Below are 20,862 nucleotides of genomic sequence, written 5' to 3'. Positions count from 1 at the left end.
CTCAGTATCTGTACTGTACAATTAGCTACTAATGACAAAGTTTACATTTAAATGCCTCTATTAAGAGGTATGGAATGCATATGGTTTTTTAAAGTACCTGAAAGTTAGTGAAACTTAGAAAATGGTACAAATTATTAGATTGCAATGTTGTGCTGAAAGCCAGAAAGCATATGTGGCTAAACTGAAGAACTTACTTGATTCCTTCCCTTCATACAGGAGCAACATAGCCATTTTCTAAGAGATCAAATTTGTGAATTTACATATGCATTTACGTTTTCCACAAAGGAGACAACTGATTAAGTTTGAGATATGTGTTCGAAAGGATTTAAAAAAAAAAATCACACACACACAAAACAAAGATGTGAAGGAAATCAACAAGCAGCCACTGCCGTCCCTAAAGGATTTCTTGGTGGAGGATGTATTTCAAAAGAGGATTTGCAAAGTCTTAAACACATAATCCCAGAACAGTTCTGATTTCTGACATTGGTCATGGGTATTTGCTTGTTCGCCCCTGTGATGCCACAAGTGGCCTACAGTGAAAGGGCCAAGTGGAGAAGACATTTTCTAAAACGTGTGATCTGATCGGCTGGGTGCCTGCCCCCTCCTGCAGCAGCAACACAACTGTCAGCTTGTCAATTGCAAGCTCCCTCGGCCATTCTTGTACTTAATTATAGGTAGGGGTCAGCAGGAAGGTTGGGAGGTGGAGGTAACTACTACAAGATTCTGGGGATCAACACAGGGTATAATCAAGGATAAAGACATATGGGGCACCGAGATAGGCCATGCAGCAGGAGATACAACTTGCAGTGCAGAGGGGCTTTCTACCAAGGCAAGTGGCTGCTGGGAATCACAGCTCGTAATAAGCAGCTGCAGCACCACCTGCAAAGACAGGACTACAGCTCTTGGCTGAAAAAATAAGCCACTCAGAACCCAAACGTGGAGTGAGAAAGCATGTCTACCCGGGTGACTCACCTGAAACATAAACGAAACCACTCAATCTAGATTTCCTTATGATAAACAATGTCTCTATTAAATACCAACGATTAATCCAACAGGATGTTAAATGTGGTCAGTAAGTGGTCATTGTGGGTCACTGTCAGGTCATACAAACAGTATTTCGTACAAGATTAATTTTAATAGTCAATTAATAAAGCAATTGCCCAGCATTTGTAGCTCAAAATGAAGGCTAGTGCTAAGATACTACAAAATCAGCTGCTAGAAAGTGGTATGGTAATCTTTTCCTGCCTCTGGTTCTCTTCTGGAGCTGTCTTTGCCCTTTGTCCTCACAGTCTCAATAGGAAAGAGAGAGAAATCTCCCAGAGAATTGGGACATTACTATAAAGTTCCCTTAAAGCCTTTTTTATAAAAGAAAACAGAGATGGATGTCAGGGTAAGGAGACAGAATTAAAATAGAAACTCCATTCAATGATTTTCAAATGCTTTTAACTTGTCAAATGCTTTCTGCAAATGCATCCTTATGCAGAAGTCCCTGAAGACAGAAGCATAGCTGCCCAAAAGCCCTGGCCTTGGAGTCCCACAAAGGGGATCCCTAAGGCATCTGAAATTTTGGGGTTCACCGTTCATCACCTGGAAAAGACTGATCTCGTCCAAGTTTCCAAGCTTTTGAACCAAAAATGGTAATATACTATCCAAGCAGTTCACCACATACATTTTGAAGACTGTACCACATGAACAGTGACTATAAGCTGCTGAAAAGGTATTGCTTTTATTCAAGACTTTAGCACTAAGCCAACAAAGTGCTATCATTGAATTTACATTATTTCAAAAAAAAAAAAATGCTGAAGAATATCTATACAACCAGAAGTAGTATATATTTTTAAAGGTGCAACATTATTTTGCCTTTGGATTCGGGGTCAATTTCTGAGAACTGATGTTGAGACCGCCGCTCTGGGAATGGTGAGAGGCCACGGAACAGGAGGACGGAGGTAACACAGGTACATGCCTCCTTTCTCTGCCTCTCACTACTACTCAGGAAACCCCCTTGTTCATAATCAAATAGGATTTTAACTGGTACAAGAAGACAACCCTGGTTGTATGCAATGTGCACATTTGTGACTATTCCATTTTTATTTTCTCCAGCGCAGAGGAGAAGCGTGAAGGGGCATTCAGAAACAGTCACAGGAGCTGCAGACGGAGAGAAAAGGCAACAGGCTCCTGCTGGGCGCCTGTGTGAAAGTGGCAGACACTGTTCTTACTACCTCTGCCCATCCTTTTCCACTGTCAGGTTTGGGAGTGTCCTGGTTTTCATGAAAACAGAAAGAAAAGCCAGGAGATAGTAGCTATGTAGTGGGGGAAGCTTATAATAGCCAGCCACCTACCAAAAGCTGCCAAGTCCAGCCCAAAGAAACCAGGAGAATTAGGAGGAGAGTGTGGAGACTTCACCAACCCACCATTGCTACTGTGGCCATCCCTGCATGCCGTCTAAAGGAGAAATTAGTGAAAACTATCATGGGGCTGGCAAATATCCGCCAACCATTTAAAAGTAAAACTAATGAAAATCGGGACTTCTAAAAAGTATTTTGCACCATCTTTCTAGAAGGCAGTCCAGCAATACACAAACCAAGTCATAAAAAAAAGTCACAGATTTTGACCCAGGAACCCCCAGTACCTGGGAATTTATTCTAAGCACTCAAGAGAAAGAAGTAATGTGTACAAAATCGTTCTCAAGCAGTACTGCTAAAGATAAATTAAGATTCAATAGACTATTATTACACAGTCTTAAACTATTTCTGATGTGTACAAACATAAGGAAATGTGAGCTTAAAATTGAAAAAAAGGACACAAATAATATGCACACTATGATTACATCTATCTATAAATACGTTCCTATATGGGAAAATGTGAGCGGCCACAAGGAAATATACATAGCACTTGTTTAAATAAAGCAGTTAGAAAAGTAGCTTTGGTAAATTTATTTCATTATTTTTAAAGGCAGGGGAAGAGTGTGAGGGATTAGAATATTACAATAAGCAAGTTTATGGTCCAAAGGCCAACTTACCTCTGATCATTCAATACCTATAATCAGGAGCAGCCGTATTAATTCATGTTTCACGAATTCCCATCATCCCAAAGGGTGTACTTGCAAGTGGAAGCTTCTGACTAACCATTCTGTCTACTAACTAGTGATAAATCCCTCTGGCAAGGACTTCAGCGAGTTCAGGCTCTCTAACACAAGTCGTGGAGAAGAGAGACATAGCCACACCACACAGCTACCCCACTTCTCCCTTTAAGAAGCAACAGGCAACAAGACGCAGATTTCCTAAGTTCCATCCTACTTCTAGAAGCACAACTTACATTGCATATAACCCGCAAAGGAAGGGAAAAAAGAATTACCGACACACTCCAACAGCGTGATCTGACGAGCCACCGTTCTCTGTACCAGAAAAGGAAGACCAGAGCCACTTCCTGATGTACACGAATGATCCAATAAATCCTGAAGTTCAAGACAAGGAGAAAAACAAGCTATTGAGAAACAGCGCTCGGTGTAGTGTATGAACATGCATGTCGTCGTACCTCACAGGGGCGCATGGCCTGCTAGTGAGCCTGGACAGCCCCCCTGGAGGAAGGACTGGTGTACTTCTCAGGGAAACCAAACGCTAGCCCTTTCCTGATCGGTTTTCCTGAGGGACAAGTAGTCCTTCCTTGCACCCAGAGTTTTAGAATTAAATATATGAAGAAGCTGAGTGGACCAAGTTGAAGACGCAAATTAGAAAGTCCAGGAAGCGGGCTAAGCACAGGAAGCAGAAGAAAAAAGAGCAGGTGGGGCAAAATGGAGGGAAAGGGCCTTCAAGTCCACACGCTGGAAACAACTGACCACATTCTGCTCTGCTCATAAATATCTATCAAAGGATCCAGTTTAGTTGACATGCCAACTACAGGACTCTAATAAGGAAGAAACAAATTAGGAATAAGGAACAGACAACTCTAATGTGTATTAGAGACACCAGTGGCTATGTAAATCATCAAACTGGTACTCAAGCAGAGCGGTTACCTTTTAGGGGTCACAAAAGGAACACCTAAGTGTCCTTTCTTAATGTGAATTACCCACAAATCAGAGAGAGGAAAAAATAAAACTTTCATTAAAAACCTAAAACCATGCCCCCAATCTGCTTCTAAAAATGAACATGTTGTGAAAAAGATTCCCAGTGAGTTCATTCATAGATTTTTCCTTCCTAGGAAAAGAAGGAGTCAGCCAAGCAGCAGAGGTATTTTTGTATCCGGAATGAATTATCCGTAATAAACATTATTGTGCCCATGGTGAGGCCGGTAAGGGTGCAGTAACAGTGAGCTAACTTTCCTCAAAGCTCATCCTTTCCCTAACATTTCAGCTGGCCTGTTGACATGATTCATTGCTGTGGTTTGCAAGCCATCTATTTTTTTCACGTGTTCTGAGCACCACTGTGAAGTACTGTTGATCAGCAAAGTTACCAAAAGCTGAACATCCAAAGGAAGAAATTCAGAATCCTTAAAAAAAAAAAATCACAAAATGGACAATCAACGAGATATTGAGCGTAGAGGAAGTGGAGTTTCACATCCCTCTAACCATCTATTTGCTGCTCTTTTTTCTCTTTATGCATTCAATTTTTTAAGAGACTCATTCTGAAAATTAAATTAATATGTTGTTTTTCATAATACATAATATTGGTTCTAAACCTAGTTCATAGCTTAAGGAGGGGGACAGGGAGGAAATAAAACAAAGACTGACAAACAAGTATTTCAACTCTTGGACCCCCAGGCTTCTTTTCAATGTAAGGGTGCTGTTCGGTAAGGTGTGCTTTGCTGAGTCATATAAATGAGCATATCGTTTAAATGAGCAAGCGCGTAGACCAATAATGATGACTTGCTTTAAACAGTGTTCTTTACTGTGTTATTATATCGTGACATACTGTCATCTCACGTGATTGAGTTGAGAAGACTCAATCAGCATACACTCCCATTTCTCTTTCAAAATTATAGAAGCTATTTAAACAGCAATTTATATGAGGTAGTCCTGTTATTGCCCATGGAGATTGCTTAGGTTAGCAGTTCTAAGGAACAAAGTTCTGACTAATCTATTTTAGAATCTTGCTTTGATAAAGCTTTGTCAGAATTCAGCCTTGTATCTTCTTTCCACTAATTCAATAAACTCATTTCATTTTCCTTAAAACTTCAAATAAACTTCTAAGTACATTTCCAATGAAAAAACTGTGTTTCTCTACTTTTTGAAAAGGAATGTCCTAGCTCCTCTTTTCTCAGTGTCGCTGTACCACGATTTAAATAGGTAGGTAAAACAAAGCTCAACAGGGTCCTTCCCTCCATTTCAAACCAAAAAGTACACTTGACAGGAGGCCGTACGATGGGGAAGGCAGCAGGATGGGATAGTTCTCAGCCTGTATCGGCCACGACCAAATATTTTAACAACTCGCCAAGGATGGTCCATGTGTAGTACCTGGGCCACAAAGATTGCTGAGGGCAAGTCTTCTCCAGCAAAAAGGAAGTTGCAGGGCAGGCTTATCTGCAGAACTGTCAGACACTTTTAACACTTTTTGGTTGTCTAGCAGAACAAGACTTAATACAAAATGATCTTAGGGGACAGATACACATGGTCATGGCATTAAATAACAGAATCACATTATAAAATTATTACCTTGGTTGTCTGGCAATTCATCAGATGACAAGGCATCTCAGAATGGTACTGCTATGTCATTAACACCTCTAACACTCACTGCTCTTCACCTGTTCCCCGGCAGGCATCAGACTCAGCAGAGTGTGCCTTTTAGAATGTTACTGCTTTTCTCTTTTGTACTTTCTGGTAAAACCTATTTATAGCAAATGATTCCTTTTTCTCACTTAAGTTTTAAAGTTCCCTTAAAATGAACACTTGAGAAACAATTTTAAAACATAAAAAAAGGAAGACAGTCACTTTTTAATGTGATTTCATCATTTCTAAAATCTGCAAATGAGCACATTTAAAATGTACGAGTACAATAGTTTCTAATCCTGCGCTGTCCCGTAGGGTAGTTACTAGCCATGTGTTGACAGTGAGCAAGTGAAGTAGGGCTAGTCTGAACTGTTATAGGCTAAGTGTAAAATATATATCCGATATGGAAAACTTAGTTAAAAAAAAAGTGAAATGTCTCATTAATATTTCTTTATATGTTGAGATAATAATTATACTTATCAGGTTAAATATATTGTTGAAATTAATATCACCTGGCATTTTTTTTTAATTTTTATTAAGGTGGCTACTAGAAAATTCAAAATTACATATGCAGCTCACATATTTCTACTGGACAGCACTGGTTTAACCAAATAACAACATTCCACAAGGGGGCAGCACCTAAGCATGAAAAATTTAATAGCTGCTTTTTTCCGAATGTGAAGTTTTAAAGTCTTAAATTACAGGGTGTTGAAATAATCTGGAAGGGAAACTGATGTTTAATATTAAGCAAAAGGTGCTTTCTTTGAAATCGATTTTATTGCTAAAAGCAGAGTAACTGAGTACCATAATCTCCAAATCCCCACTAACATTATGGGTTACCTTTCTCCTTTCCCCTTCCTCCCCCAAACCTGCTAACGTAAATCCCCTCTCTCATTTAACATAAATGTTGTCTAAGATGAATGTGCTCACGTAGGAGAGACTAGACAGATGCTAGCACATTCTTGCTTAGGACATAGGTGACCAGGGTATGTGAGCACACCGTCCAGTCACCAGTTTAGCGTTTTATGCTCAAAATAAGAAAGCGTCCTTGGCCATCTTCATCATGCTTAGGATTCCCTGGGGTAACAGACTCACTGCTAAAGTGCTGTCTCCAACGTTGGTGGTGATGAGCCCTTCGATGGTACCATACTCCACATCTCTGGGATTGAGGCGTTCTTGGTTGCGCCTTTTAAATTTTCGGAGAGCGACTCCCAGTAGGCAAGCTAGAAGGCATACTGCAAACACTACAGACAGAATAATGAGGCCGACCTCCAAATGGAAATTCTGTGTTCCAGGAAAGGATTTCCCTGGAGATGGGGAAGAAAAGGGTAATTGGCTGTAAGGATCACGGCTTACTTATTATTTAATATGTATAACCAATACCCTAACAAGTAGCTCCTGATCTTGACCACGAGGTCTCCCAAATCACAAAGTGTTAAAACTTACATACTTCCTAACACCTGGCCAATAGCCCAGTCATTTTAACCATTATTCATTTAGACACAACCGGAAAAAATTCCACTGAGAACCAACCATATTAATGCATGTATGTGAAAGTGCTTTTAAAATATAAAGTACTATACAAATCTCTGGTACTACTCTTATTAACTTGGATTTGATCTGTAAGGATGTTTTATCATCAAGCCCTTGCAGACAGACATTATGCTGTAATATCTCTATGAGAAAGTGCTATCTGAGTTAAGAACAAATTACCCAATGTATCTTGGATGTCTGCTGCTGAATTCTCATTGATCTTTTTACATAACTTCTGCCTGGGAACCGATTCATTCAGCTGCTCCTTTACTCACTTATTCAATATTCATTCACTCACTCAAAACATTCATTCACTGCTTTATTCACTCACTTAATCACTCATCCATTCCTTCATTCACACATTATTTGTTATGTTACTCATTCAAACATTCATGCATTCACTTGAATATTCACATATCACTCAAGCAAATATTCACAAAGACTTTCAACTTGCCTAGTGAGTTAAATCAAAATTTCTTAATTGGATAGTGAAGGTCCATAATTAAAAGGTCCCCAAAACAATAATCACAAAATCATGAATTTCAGACCCCTTCATGACATTGTCACCAATCCCTGTTCTTCCCCACACGTGACTTAACTCTTTTCCATGTCCCTGACCCCTTCAGCCATCCAATCTCGAGCCTAACTTCCTTTATATATTGCTTTTAACTTTCCAAATCCAAATTAATCAACAGCTTGGCACATATCATTATACATGACATTTGTACGATAAAAGTGTAAAACTAATTATATACAACATTAAATATTAGGCCGCTCTACTTACGTTAGTAATTCCTTAAGAAAATAAATTTTCTATTACAACTCAGTGTCTAGTACAGTGTTATTCAGATTTAGGAGCTTTTCATACTGTGGATATAATTTTTTGTGAATGAAGCCACTTCTTCTCTATTAATAACACTTCAACTCACAAAGTTTAGGAGTAAAGTTTATTCCCTCAAGTACTTTTAGTTTTAACTATTTAAACAGTTGATCTCCCTTTTGAAAATCTTCTTTTGCTATTCAATCCTATTTACTTATCAGAATTTAATTTTTTCTATATGCTTTAAGATCACCACCATAACTTTAAAAATTACTATAGCACAATCTTGAAACCTTTTTGTTTTTTTCTTCCCCTTCATTTTTCTGTCTCCTCCCTTGCTGTCTGACATTTCCCACAGTGGATGCTCCTAGTAGCTTCTCCTACTCCACTTTTTGGTTTGTTTCCTTTGGGAGTGCAAAATTAAATAATTATGCCTATTAAAAATGTACAATGTATTAAGAGAATAAATTTGGCTTGGACTGAGTCTACAAAGACTAAGTACATTAACATTTATAGGGACTTCTGGTTCATTTTATAAGGAAACAGTTTCATAGGAGGACTGATTTCCATTGGATATGGAATCCATATTGAATATAATACAGAGAAGATTCCATATAAACTACAAAGTTATACGAAATCTCAAGTGGCTTCAAGTTTCAGTGATAGATCACTGGAAAACAGAAATGGGAGAAAAGTTTAGTGAGTCTTTGTCTCCTTCCTTCTACAGAAGAAAAGGCATTCCATTCAGGTACCTGAGTCTTACGTACCATTTTCCTCCCTACACACTCAACATAGAGATGAGTATTTGCTAAGCAGAATTTTTTCAGAAATTATGAATGGCATCATGGCTCATTAACACTAAGGTGGACATCACCTTGTTGACTTTCCCAAAAATGTCCATCCTCCTTTTAGATTCCAAAGGCCACACCTTTCTCTTCCTCATCTAGAGCTATCTTCCTTGTCGCCCATTGCCTCTGGTTCAAAGAACAGGAGGGAAGCCTATGGCTACTTACATTTAACCGACACAGAATCAAGACAACACTAACAAAAACCCTTGATCTAGAAATAGAAAAGTCCACGGGAACCTTTAGTGGGCAGCTGGGCCGTGATGTTCCTGTTACACCAGTCCCCTTGGCAGCACTCCACGGCTTGGCCAGGTGACGGTGGGGTCTTACAGGTCATCTTCCCCTGCTCGTACACCTGGAAGCAGCCTTTCTGGTAGACGTGGAAGCCATCATTTATGCTCAGCGAGGAAAAGCACTGCTGGCCTTCACAGTGGTCCTCATTCCCACAGGAGAGGCCTTCACACACACACATGTAAAGTTTGGGGTTTACCTTGGGCTTCTCATCTGCAAAAGGAGAGAGAGGAAGGGGAGAAAAAGAAAATCACTACATGGCTTTTACACTCATTAGGGGAATAATAATTTCTCTAAGTCCCTGACAAACACATTAACCAAATGAAGTCAGGGTAAGCATCACCATTAGCCATTATGTCCACATTCTGTTATCTTGTATCTCTTACTTGACCAACCACCAAATAATAACTTCTCAATGTATAAATGCCTTATATAGCGGTGTACTCTTTTAGGTCATACTAAACCAAAGAATGGTCATCGTTTGTCCACAGGCTTCTGCAAACGAACTTCACCCGTATTAGTTATCTTCAGCCTGATGGACTCTCACATACCAATTCTTGCATCAAAATAAAATGTTTTACTGGAACATAATATTCATCACTTTTATTTTATGGGGAAATAAAAAGGACGGTTCCTAAATATATAGCAGCTGTTAATACCAGTTCCTGCTAGCTCCATACAAATCTCCATAAATTACTAATACAAGGAATGTCAATATTCGTGCTACTACGTGTCTGCTTCAGAAATATACCAATATAATAAGAGTTTACAAGTCTATAATTACAAATCCATGGTATCAATATTTTCACCTAGATGCCTAGACTAATTTTTTAATAGTAATAACACTGAAGTTTTTAACATTAACTGTAACGGGAATTCACAGCTTCTTACACATTTCAACTAGCAGGGAAAAAAATTTGGCACCAATGATTGAGGATGAGGGCACAAGAAGACAAAGGGAACAGAACAATGTTTGCACAATAAGGTAACAGATGGGACCCAAGGAGTAGCCGACACGTGGGGGGCCCTCGGTGCAACAGAAAAGGGCAGAAATGGATCATCAGGGAGGCACCCCTCAGACCTCCTGATTGTCTCTGTCTGAAAACACTCACTTGCAGTTTCATTTTTCAAATCACTCTTTCTTTTCCCCCACCCCATTAGAACAATTAGTTCAGACTTGCTGGTCCCAATAGTTTCCACTGGTGGGGAAGGACAGTGAAGATAGACTAGAGCCAAGACCTAGAGGCCACTGATTAGTTGGCTGAAGCCACTTTCACCTAAACACTGGTCTTATAAGGAAATTCAGCTTTCAGATCTCCCTCTGACGGTCTAAGGCACAGACAGGCTGCCTTCTGATCCTTGAACCCTCTGTCGCAGGGCTGTGAGATAACTGCTTCTTTCTTAAAATAACAGGCCGGGTGGCTGGGCTTTTAAAAGACCTTAAGGTAAAGTCTTTGAAAATGTCACGTTAATTTACACAGATCTGTGTGGGTATGTGTAGAGATGTGGGTTATTTCAAATAAACAAACAAACAAAGTGTTCTTCATCTTTTTTCTTCCTTCTTCAAAGAGAAAAATAGTTCACTGCCCACTGTAATGGGGGTGCCTCATCGCACAGAGTAAGTGCCAGCAGACACACAAACACAAGCCGTCTATTTATAATTGACTTGATCGTTCTTCTGAAAACCACAAGGGGCTCATCCAAGAGCAAAGACATGCCTGAAAGCAGAAAATCCAAAATAGCCGCTGACAGTGTATATATGTCACCAATCTCACCCCTGAGAATTAAGAGCCCTCAGACATTTTTAATGAGCAAAAACTTTAATGAGCCAAGAGATATTCTTTACTTCCCCTGCCTAGAGAAATCCAAGAGAAATTCCAGCACCAATCTATTTCTATGAGGATGAGAAACATATATATCTGCTGACATAATCCAGCAAAAAAGTTTACACTTGCCAAAAGCGAGTTGAAAGATAATATTTCCAGGGAGTCTAGACACGCTTGCCACTCTTGAATGGCACAAAGCTGGCTGAAGGCTGCCAACTATGCTGCCCGACAGGTGATGATTCTTTGGAGGGAAATGGATGGGGGTGGGGAGAGTTAATGGTGTCATATTGATTTGTTTGTGACCTACAGCAGGGAATTAAAAAGGCTGTATTTTAAAACTGTGCAATAATGCAATTTATATAAATTTGAAACATGGCATCTATTTAAAAACACTAAATATTTTTTAAAGGTCATGTATGTCAAAGGATACATACCTAACACATTCAAGAGGTTGTATCTGTTGACAGTGGGTTGGAGATGAGATCTTAGTGTTGGGAGGAAGGGGCAAAATAAAATTGGAGGTTGGCTGTTTATGAACTGACAATGGATTGAGGCATAGAAATTACTCAACTCAGTGTAGCTACCATCCACTAGGAACAACTATAAACAAGTACAGTCGGCCCTGTCTATGCCGGACCCGCATCCACGGATTCAACCAACTGCTAATAGAAATATTCCAGAAAATGTTACATTGTTGCTGATGTGTACTACGTAGTTAGGCCTACAATGGTTGAGTTTGTACTGAACATGTACAGACCTTTTTTTTCTTGTCATTATTCCCCAAACAATACAACTGTTTACATAGCATTTCCATTGTATTACGTATTACAAGTAATCTAGAGATGGCTTGAAGTATCCTGGAGGATATGCATAGGTCATATGCAGAGACTCTGCCATTTTATATACGAGACTTCAGCATCTGCAGATTTGGGGAGTAGAAGGGTTGTCCTGGAACCAATCCCTGGAGGACACTGAGAGTTGACCGTAACTCCAGACCACAGAGGGCTCAATCATCATTGATCCTATGGGAACGGATGGTCCAGAAGAGCAACGAATTAATGATACTCTGTGGTTCTAATAAAAAACGTCAAATTAAAAATAATGAAATGCAACGACAATCATTTTTCTAATGTGATCTCAGAGTGAAGTATGCTTTTACAGTTCCAGCACAAACTGAACTCTAAGTCCACAGATGCAAAAAGGGATACTGACTTTCCAAGGTCTCTAGCTTCTGACAGGACGTGGGGACGGTCTGACAGATGTTTAGACTGTAAGCTAAAGAATTTGGCAAGAATTGAGCAGCCTCAGGGACCATCTTTAGTAAAATTCAGCTCAGTATGCCCACCATGCAGGGCACACAGGCACAATGGAGTAGAGATCTTAATCAGATCTTATCCTGTCAGGTCATATACTAAGTCAAAGGGATTCGGGTATGAAACACTCTTCTCGCATCTTAATATTCCTACAACAGTTGAGTAAAGACGACCAGGGGTTGACTACTTCTAAGTTGGTGATTCTTGTCAGTAAAATGCAAAAAAAAAAAGGGTTTTCATATCTTCCCCTCCACAATCAGGAAAAAGAAAAAAAGGGAAGAAAAATGGCTGTTAATGACATAGAATAATTAACTCAATCTCTGACATGGAGGAGCTAGGAGCTCAGTCCAGCAGTTAGCTAATGGGAAAACACAAAACCTGCACCAACATTTTCCTATTTTGCTTCTCACCAACACTTCATCTTCTTAATTTGTACGTTCCCATAGAACGAATTAGCAGAGCCCTTCATGTACCTGTTTTTCCTATACCACCTAATGTAAATGAAGACCCTAAATTCCTAAGAATATAAAAATGACCACACATCCCATGTGCACGCCTACGCGAATGCACTCACATTAGTTAAATGCCACTTTGGCAATTGTATCTGACAGAGGGGATTAGTCAAAGAGATGCCAAAAGGATGTTCTAAGCTAGGATTACTAATTCAACAAAGAAAGCTAAAGGCAAGGTAGCAGCATTTTCAGATCTTAATATCCACAATTGTAAGGAACACAGCAGGCCCCAGAATGCGCATGACTCACTGTTTCAGTCTTGTCAAAATTTAGGAATAACTGTCACATGTGTCAGCCTGTGGTATTTTATTTGGTGAAGAATTGTGGTGGGAGAGGTGGGGGAGCACAAGAGCTATCACAAAAACCCTTTTAGGGGGGAAGGTGAGGTTCTACGGACCTCCAATCTCTCCGACCATGATATGAACACAGTATATTCATCCAGGAACACCAAGGAATGGATAATTGCCTTTTGTGACTGATTTTCCACAGGACAGATAGGAGGCACCATATATGACATGAAGTATTTTATTTTACACTTGCCTGTGCAAATAACCAGGAAGTGCCCTGGCAGAAGACAGCAAGTCTACTCTACCTAATTGACATTCATTTAAATAATTCAGTAATTTAAATGTCAAGCCAGAGGTATTCCCTCTCTGAGGAGCTCGCCCACATTGTTTGTTCTAAAAGGCATCTCCCGGCATTACTCAGTGTTATGGCTGGCACTGTGTGCCCTTTGTGTCACCAGAACAAGGCCCAAGCGAACACACTCGCAGCCTGCATCTGGCTGGGAGCAGCAGGGAATTCTCCGCACCTCCTGGGAGGATCGGGGCTGGCTCTGCAACCAGAGGCGCAGGCTTGGAATCCCAGGGGTTCACCACAGCCAAATCTTTTAAAAGATATTTCTTGTTCTGGGCAACAGTCACCTCGCCATCTGGACACACCTACTCTCAGCCTAATCCCAGACTGGCAGAGGAAGCGGCAGAACAAAGAGCATCGTGGACTTTTTAAGATGGTCTACAGTTTGGGATAATCTTCTATCTCACAGCAAAATCGTTCACATTTTTGTTTGAAGCGGGTCTTGAGCGATCCAAGCACAAGAAGATGGACCTATCCCCAAAGTTCTCCCTCTCACCTGCTCAGTCACACACCCCATAATGCTTTAAGGCATTTAAACTGATTATCACTCTAAATGGTACCCCGAACTCCACATTTCCCACTCAAATCTTTGACACAATAGATGAATGAACAAATGCTAGAAGTAAACCAGCCTATAGCTGTGATCCCAGGGCTCAGCAAAAGGAACAGACTCACCTCAAAGTAGCACAAATAACTATGCGGTTATTAGACGATTGTTATAAAAGTCCAATAGCTCCAAATTTCATAGGCTAAAAAAGGAACCCCAAACATCCCTGGACTCCTTCCAACCGTATAAACGATTCATTCATTTGAAATGACAGCTTATATTAGGCTTATAGATATGAGAGTCCTTCCATTGTCTCCTAATCCGAGAGTGCAGCTTGGCACGTCTCCAGAATCTGAAAGCATTTGAGATCTCTCACATTAAACAAAGGCTTAGGAAGGATTTTTCAATGCCAGGTATCACTGCCAGCAAACCTGCTCCTAAGACAAACACAAAGGTCTGTCCGGAAAGCCTAGTGCAGGGCATGTGATGGTCTGGCAAGCAGGCAGGCTGTATGCTCAGGGGTGAAATACACCAAGTGCCTAAATGCTCTCATGATAAAACCCTCATTTAGAGAACCCAAATCACATTTTCTTTCCGGATCAGAGAAAATGATACTTGGTAAAGTTGTAAAGCCAAGAAGAAAATGTGTTATAGGAGTTATGACAAGAGAATAGTCGCATTTGAATGAGATCACATATAAATTAGAACCACCACCAAAAAAGTGGTTTTAGGATTTCTAAGATTTTGAACTCATGACGCCTCCCCTCCTAATGTGTTTTTCCTCACGATTCTCTAACTCAGCAAATGACATCCCCATGCAAATGTACAAGGCTGATTCTCTCTAGCATCCATTACTCTCAAAATAGAGACGCGGTGATTAATCTGGCCTACAGAAGTCTGAGTTAATCTGATCTCCACCTCTGTAGTCTCCCCCAGACACCGTCAGTTCTTGGAAGGCCTCTTCCTGCTTCAGGATCTCAGGTCCTTGAGGTGTGGGATTCCCTCCACATGAAATGCTTAGCTCTCTCCTTGCCAACACCCGCACTCACCTAGGTAGTATGTGTCGTCTCCTCAGACCTTACCTTACCCGTTAATTCCTCACAGAAGCCTTTGTTCACACACCCAAACTGAAAGTAGGAACCACCTGTATACTTTCATATCCATGGGTCCAGTTGTTGAATGTCCAAGTCTTTCCTCTAGATTGCGAGCACCGTGAGGGGAGGAACTGAGCCGATTTTCCTCATTGTTATATACCCAACAAACGCCTCCGTGCTTGGCAGGCATACAAGCCTGATGAATGTTTGCTTCAGACTGAATCTTCTCTTCATAGAAAGGATTTAGAGATGGGAAGAGACACGATGCTGGTTTTCAGAGCAGACTGAGCCTATAAAGTCTTTAAATGTCAGCAGAGATCTTAAGGCAAGGCTTAGTCACCGAGCCAGCATGTCTGTGCAAACGACTTCTTCCTAAAGGAGCTCACCACAGTGTTCAACTACTCGGGCTTACAAGTGTGGAAAATTAGTCCTAATTGTGGTGTGGTAGGTTTTTTGTTTGCTTGTTTGTTTGTTAAAAGAAAGAGGTCAAATAGCAGAGTTCCGAAAATAGGGAATTGACACAGTAATGGAACCGTAGGGCAGTTATGAGTGGTCCTTCCTTGGATGGCTGACTTAAAGGTTTTTAATTCCTATGATGCTACCATGATCAGGATGATCAAAACCCAGGGTGGGTCTGACTCCACTCAGTTTGGAGAGGTCATGCAGGACTTGCTTGCTCAGCAGTAAAAAGGATGCCCGTGGTCTTTGCTGCCATTTTCCCCCTATCAGTGAAAATAATGGCATTTTCAGCAGGGAGTGGGCTAGAGTGAATTACATCATTTTCCCCGTCTTGCTTTGCCGAAGGTGATAAGGATTCCAAAGTCAGCCTGCATTTGAACTGCTGAAGCTGAGAGAGGGAAAAAAGTGCCATCTGTTTATTTTGTGTCTGGGCTGACTCCTTGTCTATGAAATAATCCCTGTAAATTAAGCCTATTGCAGCAGCCACGCCTTCTATTTTAAAGCCAAAAACTCGGTCTGTGTTTAAGTGACTAACAAGTTAAAGAACATTGTGGGGTATTAACCTAAGACAATATTGGTCTCTCTTTCCATGCTTTTTATGAGTCCCCGAATGTACCAGACTTGACTTGAACATATGTGCCATGTCTGTGAAGCAACTCCTTCATATGGGCGAAAATAATGACCCCTTTCTTCATTTTGCCTTCAAACTTCCTGAATCTGCTTCAGAGAAGCAAACAATTACAAGGCCTAAGGGAAAGTACCTACTGAGGAATTACTGTAGAGACCAGCAAATGCCCCCACCCCACCCTCATATATTGACAACGCCCATGTCTGAGTGAAGCTCCAGTGAGGCGGTGTAACCAGAGCCTGAAGGAAGAGGGAAAAAAGACCCAGTGAATAATAAACATTTCAGAGAAGTCATTCCATGTTTAGATTTAGAAGAAGCCACTTACACGGTGCCATCTATAGAATGTCGCTGGCTAGGCAAGTTCGGTGTGGGAAGAGGTGTTCCTGACTCTGGTTGTTCCCTGCCCTGAGGGCTAACTAGGGAGTGCGTGGCTGGCCCAGTAAAGGTTTTCTACCCAGCCCAATATGGAAATTTTTGGTTTTACAGGAAACCCTAAACAAGGACCCTAACGGGATAGCGCAATGGAAGGAACTCCAGGGCACCTCTATTTCCCCGCTCATGCCCTACTCTAGACCTTTTTTCTCTGGGACTCAGAGACCAGACCTCCAAGGTTGCCAATCTTTGCTCTGCTTACCACCTGCAAGACGCCACGACACCACCACACCCTTTCCGGAAGCTTTCAAACCACAGAGATAAACCCTTCAAAAGATGGGCCGGGCTCCAATTTGTTGAACAACTGTCTTACAATGCCAACCTCCAGGCATTGTGGCACCCAAAGCTAAAGGTGAAAAAAATGTCCAGAACTAATTTGATTCCTCCTCCTAGGCTCCTTTACCCTACCCCACTCCAGGGAAAAGCACAAAGGGAACAAGGTAATTTCTAGACTATATTCTTTCTAGCCCAGGTGAAGCCACAACGACATCCAATGGTAAAAAAATTGGGCAAAACCCAAGCCTCTAATGCTGCTTCTTCCCTATCAGCCAATTTCCCAATTCGTGTCCCAAGGCCCTAGCAGAACTCCGTGGACGGTTAACGAAGAAAGGGACCCCATGCCTTCAATCCCATGAATACACGCCTTGTGCATCTGCATTTCAGCCTTTAGAACTTGATCTTTGCTTTGCATATCTTCTCACCCCATCAGTCTAATTAATGTGACACACAAGAATTCACTAACCCCCAAATTCAACACCCTTAAGAAGACTGTCTTATTAGTCATAAACTTAAGATCCAATAGTCACCATGAGAGGGTGGAGTTTCGGTCATTTTTGAGCTTATTCTTTTTTATCCCTGAGCCCACAGAAAGGTTCCAGGGGCCTACAGTCAAGGTAGAAACCAAAAGCATTTCTTCAGAGTGCTGTGAACCAGAAGTAGCTTCTCAAACACACACTCCTTTCCCCACAATCTCTGTGGCACAGCATACCATTTCCAGCTTCCACAATAATCTTGGGCCTTGGCAGAAGAAAGGCAGCTAAATCTGAGATGTGTCATGAGGCCACTGGCTGGAGAGCAAGAATATCTAAACACAAACCAAGGCGAGAGCAGCAGGCCAGCGTTTCCGCAGCTTCTCTTTGGCTCTGGTAGTTGCAGAGCACTAACGGCCTAAAGATAACCCAAGGATCTATGAAGGGTCACTTTTAAATAGTAGCTTTAATACCACCAGTCATTTCAGAAGTATTTCCTTCCAGAGCCTGCTTCCATCCACATTGGCGTGCCAAGCATGCCCAACAATGGCAACCCGCTGGAGAGATGAAAGCCCAGAAGGAAATGGAAAGAGTCCCAAAGGGGAACAGACAACTCCCAACATGCTGTGTTTCTATTCTGTGCCCACATTGGGCTGCTGAGAAAGAATAAGCTAGCAAAGGGGCATCTTGTAGAGTGATCAACTGACAATCACTGGGGACTAAAGGAACAGGTAGAAAATTGGGGATTGAAAGAACAGGTAGAAAATTAAACAAGTAGTTTAACTCAGTGCCTTCCCTTTCTGAAACTGAGGCAGCATAAACTATGGATGGCTGTCATCCAGAATTTTTTGAGGAAAGCCTATCCCTCCAAGAGAAAACCTGACTTCTCAGTCTATTGGACCACAGTTTGGCTGAGAAAGGAGAACTGTATGGAATCTTCACCACATACTGTACATACACAGCCACTGTGGCCACTCACTAACCACAGAAGTGCCAAACAGAAGTGCTCAGAAGAGCCTGCTGCATTTTTTTCTTCCTGTTAAGCCAGGGCCACAGTTTCTAAGATCTTCCTAAACAGCATTAAAATCCACCCAGCCCCTCACCTATCCACCAAGTGTGTCCACACTGTCCCAAATGGCAGTCGGCCAGGGGCTGGTGTACAAGGGACAGGTGTTCAGTAGGCTATTTTCAGTTGCTATCAGCTCAATCGGGAGCTGCACAAGCTCACTAGGCAGGCAAGTTTTGGTTGCATTTCAAACTCTGGGCAGCCAAGAGACATACACCTTTCACAGCTGCCAGGGCAACCAGCTGCCAGTGCTCCTCCCAAGACGGGAGCAATGAAAACAGTGTAACCTGGTCAGCCAACATGCCAGTGAGCAAGCTGTACCTCTTGTCTCACTGCCTGGGTTATTCTGAGCTGGGCTTATTGACACTCCATGGCAACACAGGAACAAAGGGCCAGAGAGAGGGATTTAAATGTCTCGAAAAAGTTGCTAGAAAAGTCAGCAGCTCAGCGATCTGCTTTCATAATAAAAGCAGCAGTGGAATTATTACTAGATTCGTGTTGTTTGCTGCTGCTGCTGCTGCGATTATTTGTGAACCACCTGTACGTACCAAAGGTCTACTCTTTGAACTCAGGTTTGGTTTTTTTGTTTTGTTTCCTTGTTGAGCACCATTAAGTTGATAGTGGGGATGACTTTGAAAACCCTGCAGGAGGACGGGATTTTTCTCATCCCTTGACCTCTTTTCTTACCTTGCCCTGTGATCCACTTCCACTACACAACACTTCCAAAACACACAAGCTGCCCCTAATTAATCTTTCAAGAGCTCTCACTGCCTTCGGGCACAAGGCCCTGCCAGGCTAGTAGGGCCCCAGCTTTCAACCCAAATCCCTCCTCCAAACTGCTCTGGCTGTGCTGGACTGCCAGGCGGCGTCCTCCATCTCCCCACTTCTCTGGGCTACTAAAGAGCCCTTCTCTTTTCTGGTCTAATGCTTGCTCAGTCTCCCAAACCTTGTCCCCTTGGGCCAATGTCCCCAACCCCAGTCCAGTGTGATATGAAGGCCCTCCTCATCGATATTCCCAGAGCTGTGCTGCATAACCTCTGCCTAATCCAACTAGGTTGTGAATCCTTGACAGCAGGAACCACTTCTAGTTATGCTGACACCCCCAGTGCCTGCCTGCCAGTGTACTCAAGCTAATTTATCAATTGAAAGAATGTAAGATTGTCTTGTAAGTGATTCTCTTCCACGAAACTCAGATCTTTGAAAGGATGTGCTCTCTTATCTCTCCTCAGCCCAAATCACTCTGTCTCTAATAATATCTTTTTTATATCACAAGAATAGTTATTGTTGTAGTCAACATAATTTCTTCATTCATTTGTCAAATATTCACTGACTGTCAACTACATGCCAGGCATCGTCTTAGACATTGGGATAAAATAACAGACACCACAAAGTTCCAGCCTCTCACACTCTAAGGCTCACTCCGCACATATTGCCTATGGTTCCTTGAAACTGCCCTGGTACGGTCTCCATCATGCTGCTGCGGTAACAGACGCCGAGAGGTGAAATAACACATACACACCGACCCACTAAAGAGGAAGACAAGGGCTCATGGCTTTGACGTTTGTCTCTCTCCTGAGAGAGGCCTGGTTTCTATACATGGCCAAGAGCCTTCCCCTCAGAAGACACTCTTTGACTAACAACACCATTTAACTATCAAAAATTACCCTAACCCTTTGCAAAACTGACGTAAAGCATATGAACTATGACACGATGTTAAACATACAGAGAAGCCATGACTGTGTAACTCTACGTGGCATTCTGCAGTATTATATGCATCTCGGGAGTCAAATTCTAAACTGGATGTGGGTTGTTATGGGTGTTTTATTTTCTTATTCAATCTTTAATTTACAACTTTCCTGAATGAATCTGATTTTTGTTTCATTGAAATTGGTCTGGTGTAGGTACCAGAATTCGGAAGATAAAACAAATGCAGCAAAAAAAGTTAATAAAGGAGGTCACTCCTCCTTCCAAATCACCATTTGATTAAGAAATACAGGCAGAGTTTTGTGGGTTTTTCAAAGGTGAATTTTACCACCCCCTTGCCAAGAGGAATTTCTCTCTTCCTCCTCTTCCTTCTTTCCTTCCCACATCCCCCAAACATACATATCCTAGGAAAGTCCAGGCTCTGCTCTAACCTGTAACAAAGAATTAGATGTAGCATTACGTGGATCTGGGAAACACCCTACTCTCAAGAGCTCAGATTCAGCTGATTAGAATCAGGCAGCAGCTGGTTCCAGTGTTATGACCAAGGATGAGAAGGCACAAGTTTAAACTTCACTCTTCCTGTCATATCACTAGCTTGGAGAGAAAGGATGGTCAGGCTTCATGAAGTTGTGGAAAAAATTAAAGGTTCTAGGCCAGCTGTGTTTGAAAATATGCAGGTTAGTTGTCAGAGCTTTCACCTGAGGGC

The 20,862-nt window shown here is 41.6% G+C and overlaps 1 protein-coding gene across 2 annotated transcripts in view; it reads right to left on the bottom strand.

Annotated features, from left to right (window-relative positions):
• Positions 1–20,862, bottom strand: part of ACVR1 (activin A receptor type 1) — a 127,032-nt gene that overhangs the window by 30,015 nt on the left and 76,155 nt on the right. For both annotated transcript variants that reach the window (XM_033112688.1, XM_033112689.1), the window contains 3 exons: positions 9,140–9,403; positions 6,797–7,008; positions 3,355–3,454 (listed from right to left, as the gene is read on the bottom strand). In XM_033112688.1, coding sequence (XP_032968579.1) covers positions 3,355–3,454; positions 6,797–7,008; positions 9,140–9,403 — 576 coding nt within the window. The remainder of the gene's footprint in view (positions 1–3,354; positions 3,455–6,796; positions 7,009–9,139; positions 9,404–20,862) is intronic.

This window comes from Rhinolophus ferrumequinum, chromosome 8 (assembly GCF_004115265.2).
Source record: "Rhinolophus ferrumequinum isolate MPI-CBG mRhiFer1 chromosome 8, mRhiFer1_v1.p, whole genome shotgun sequence".
NCBI lineage: Eukaryota > Metazoa > Chordata > Mammalia > Chiroptera > Rhinolophidae > Rhinolophus > Rhinolophus ferrumequinum.
The sequence above is the reverse complement of the archived record's forward strand: the minus strand, read 5'-3'. Positions and strand labels throughout refer to the sequence as shown.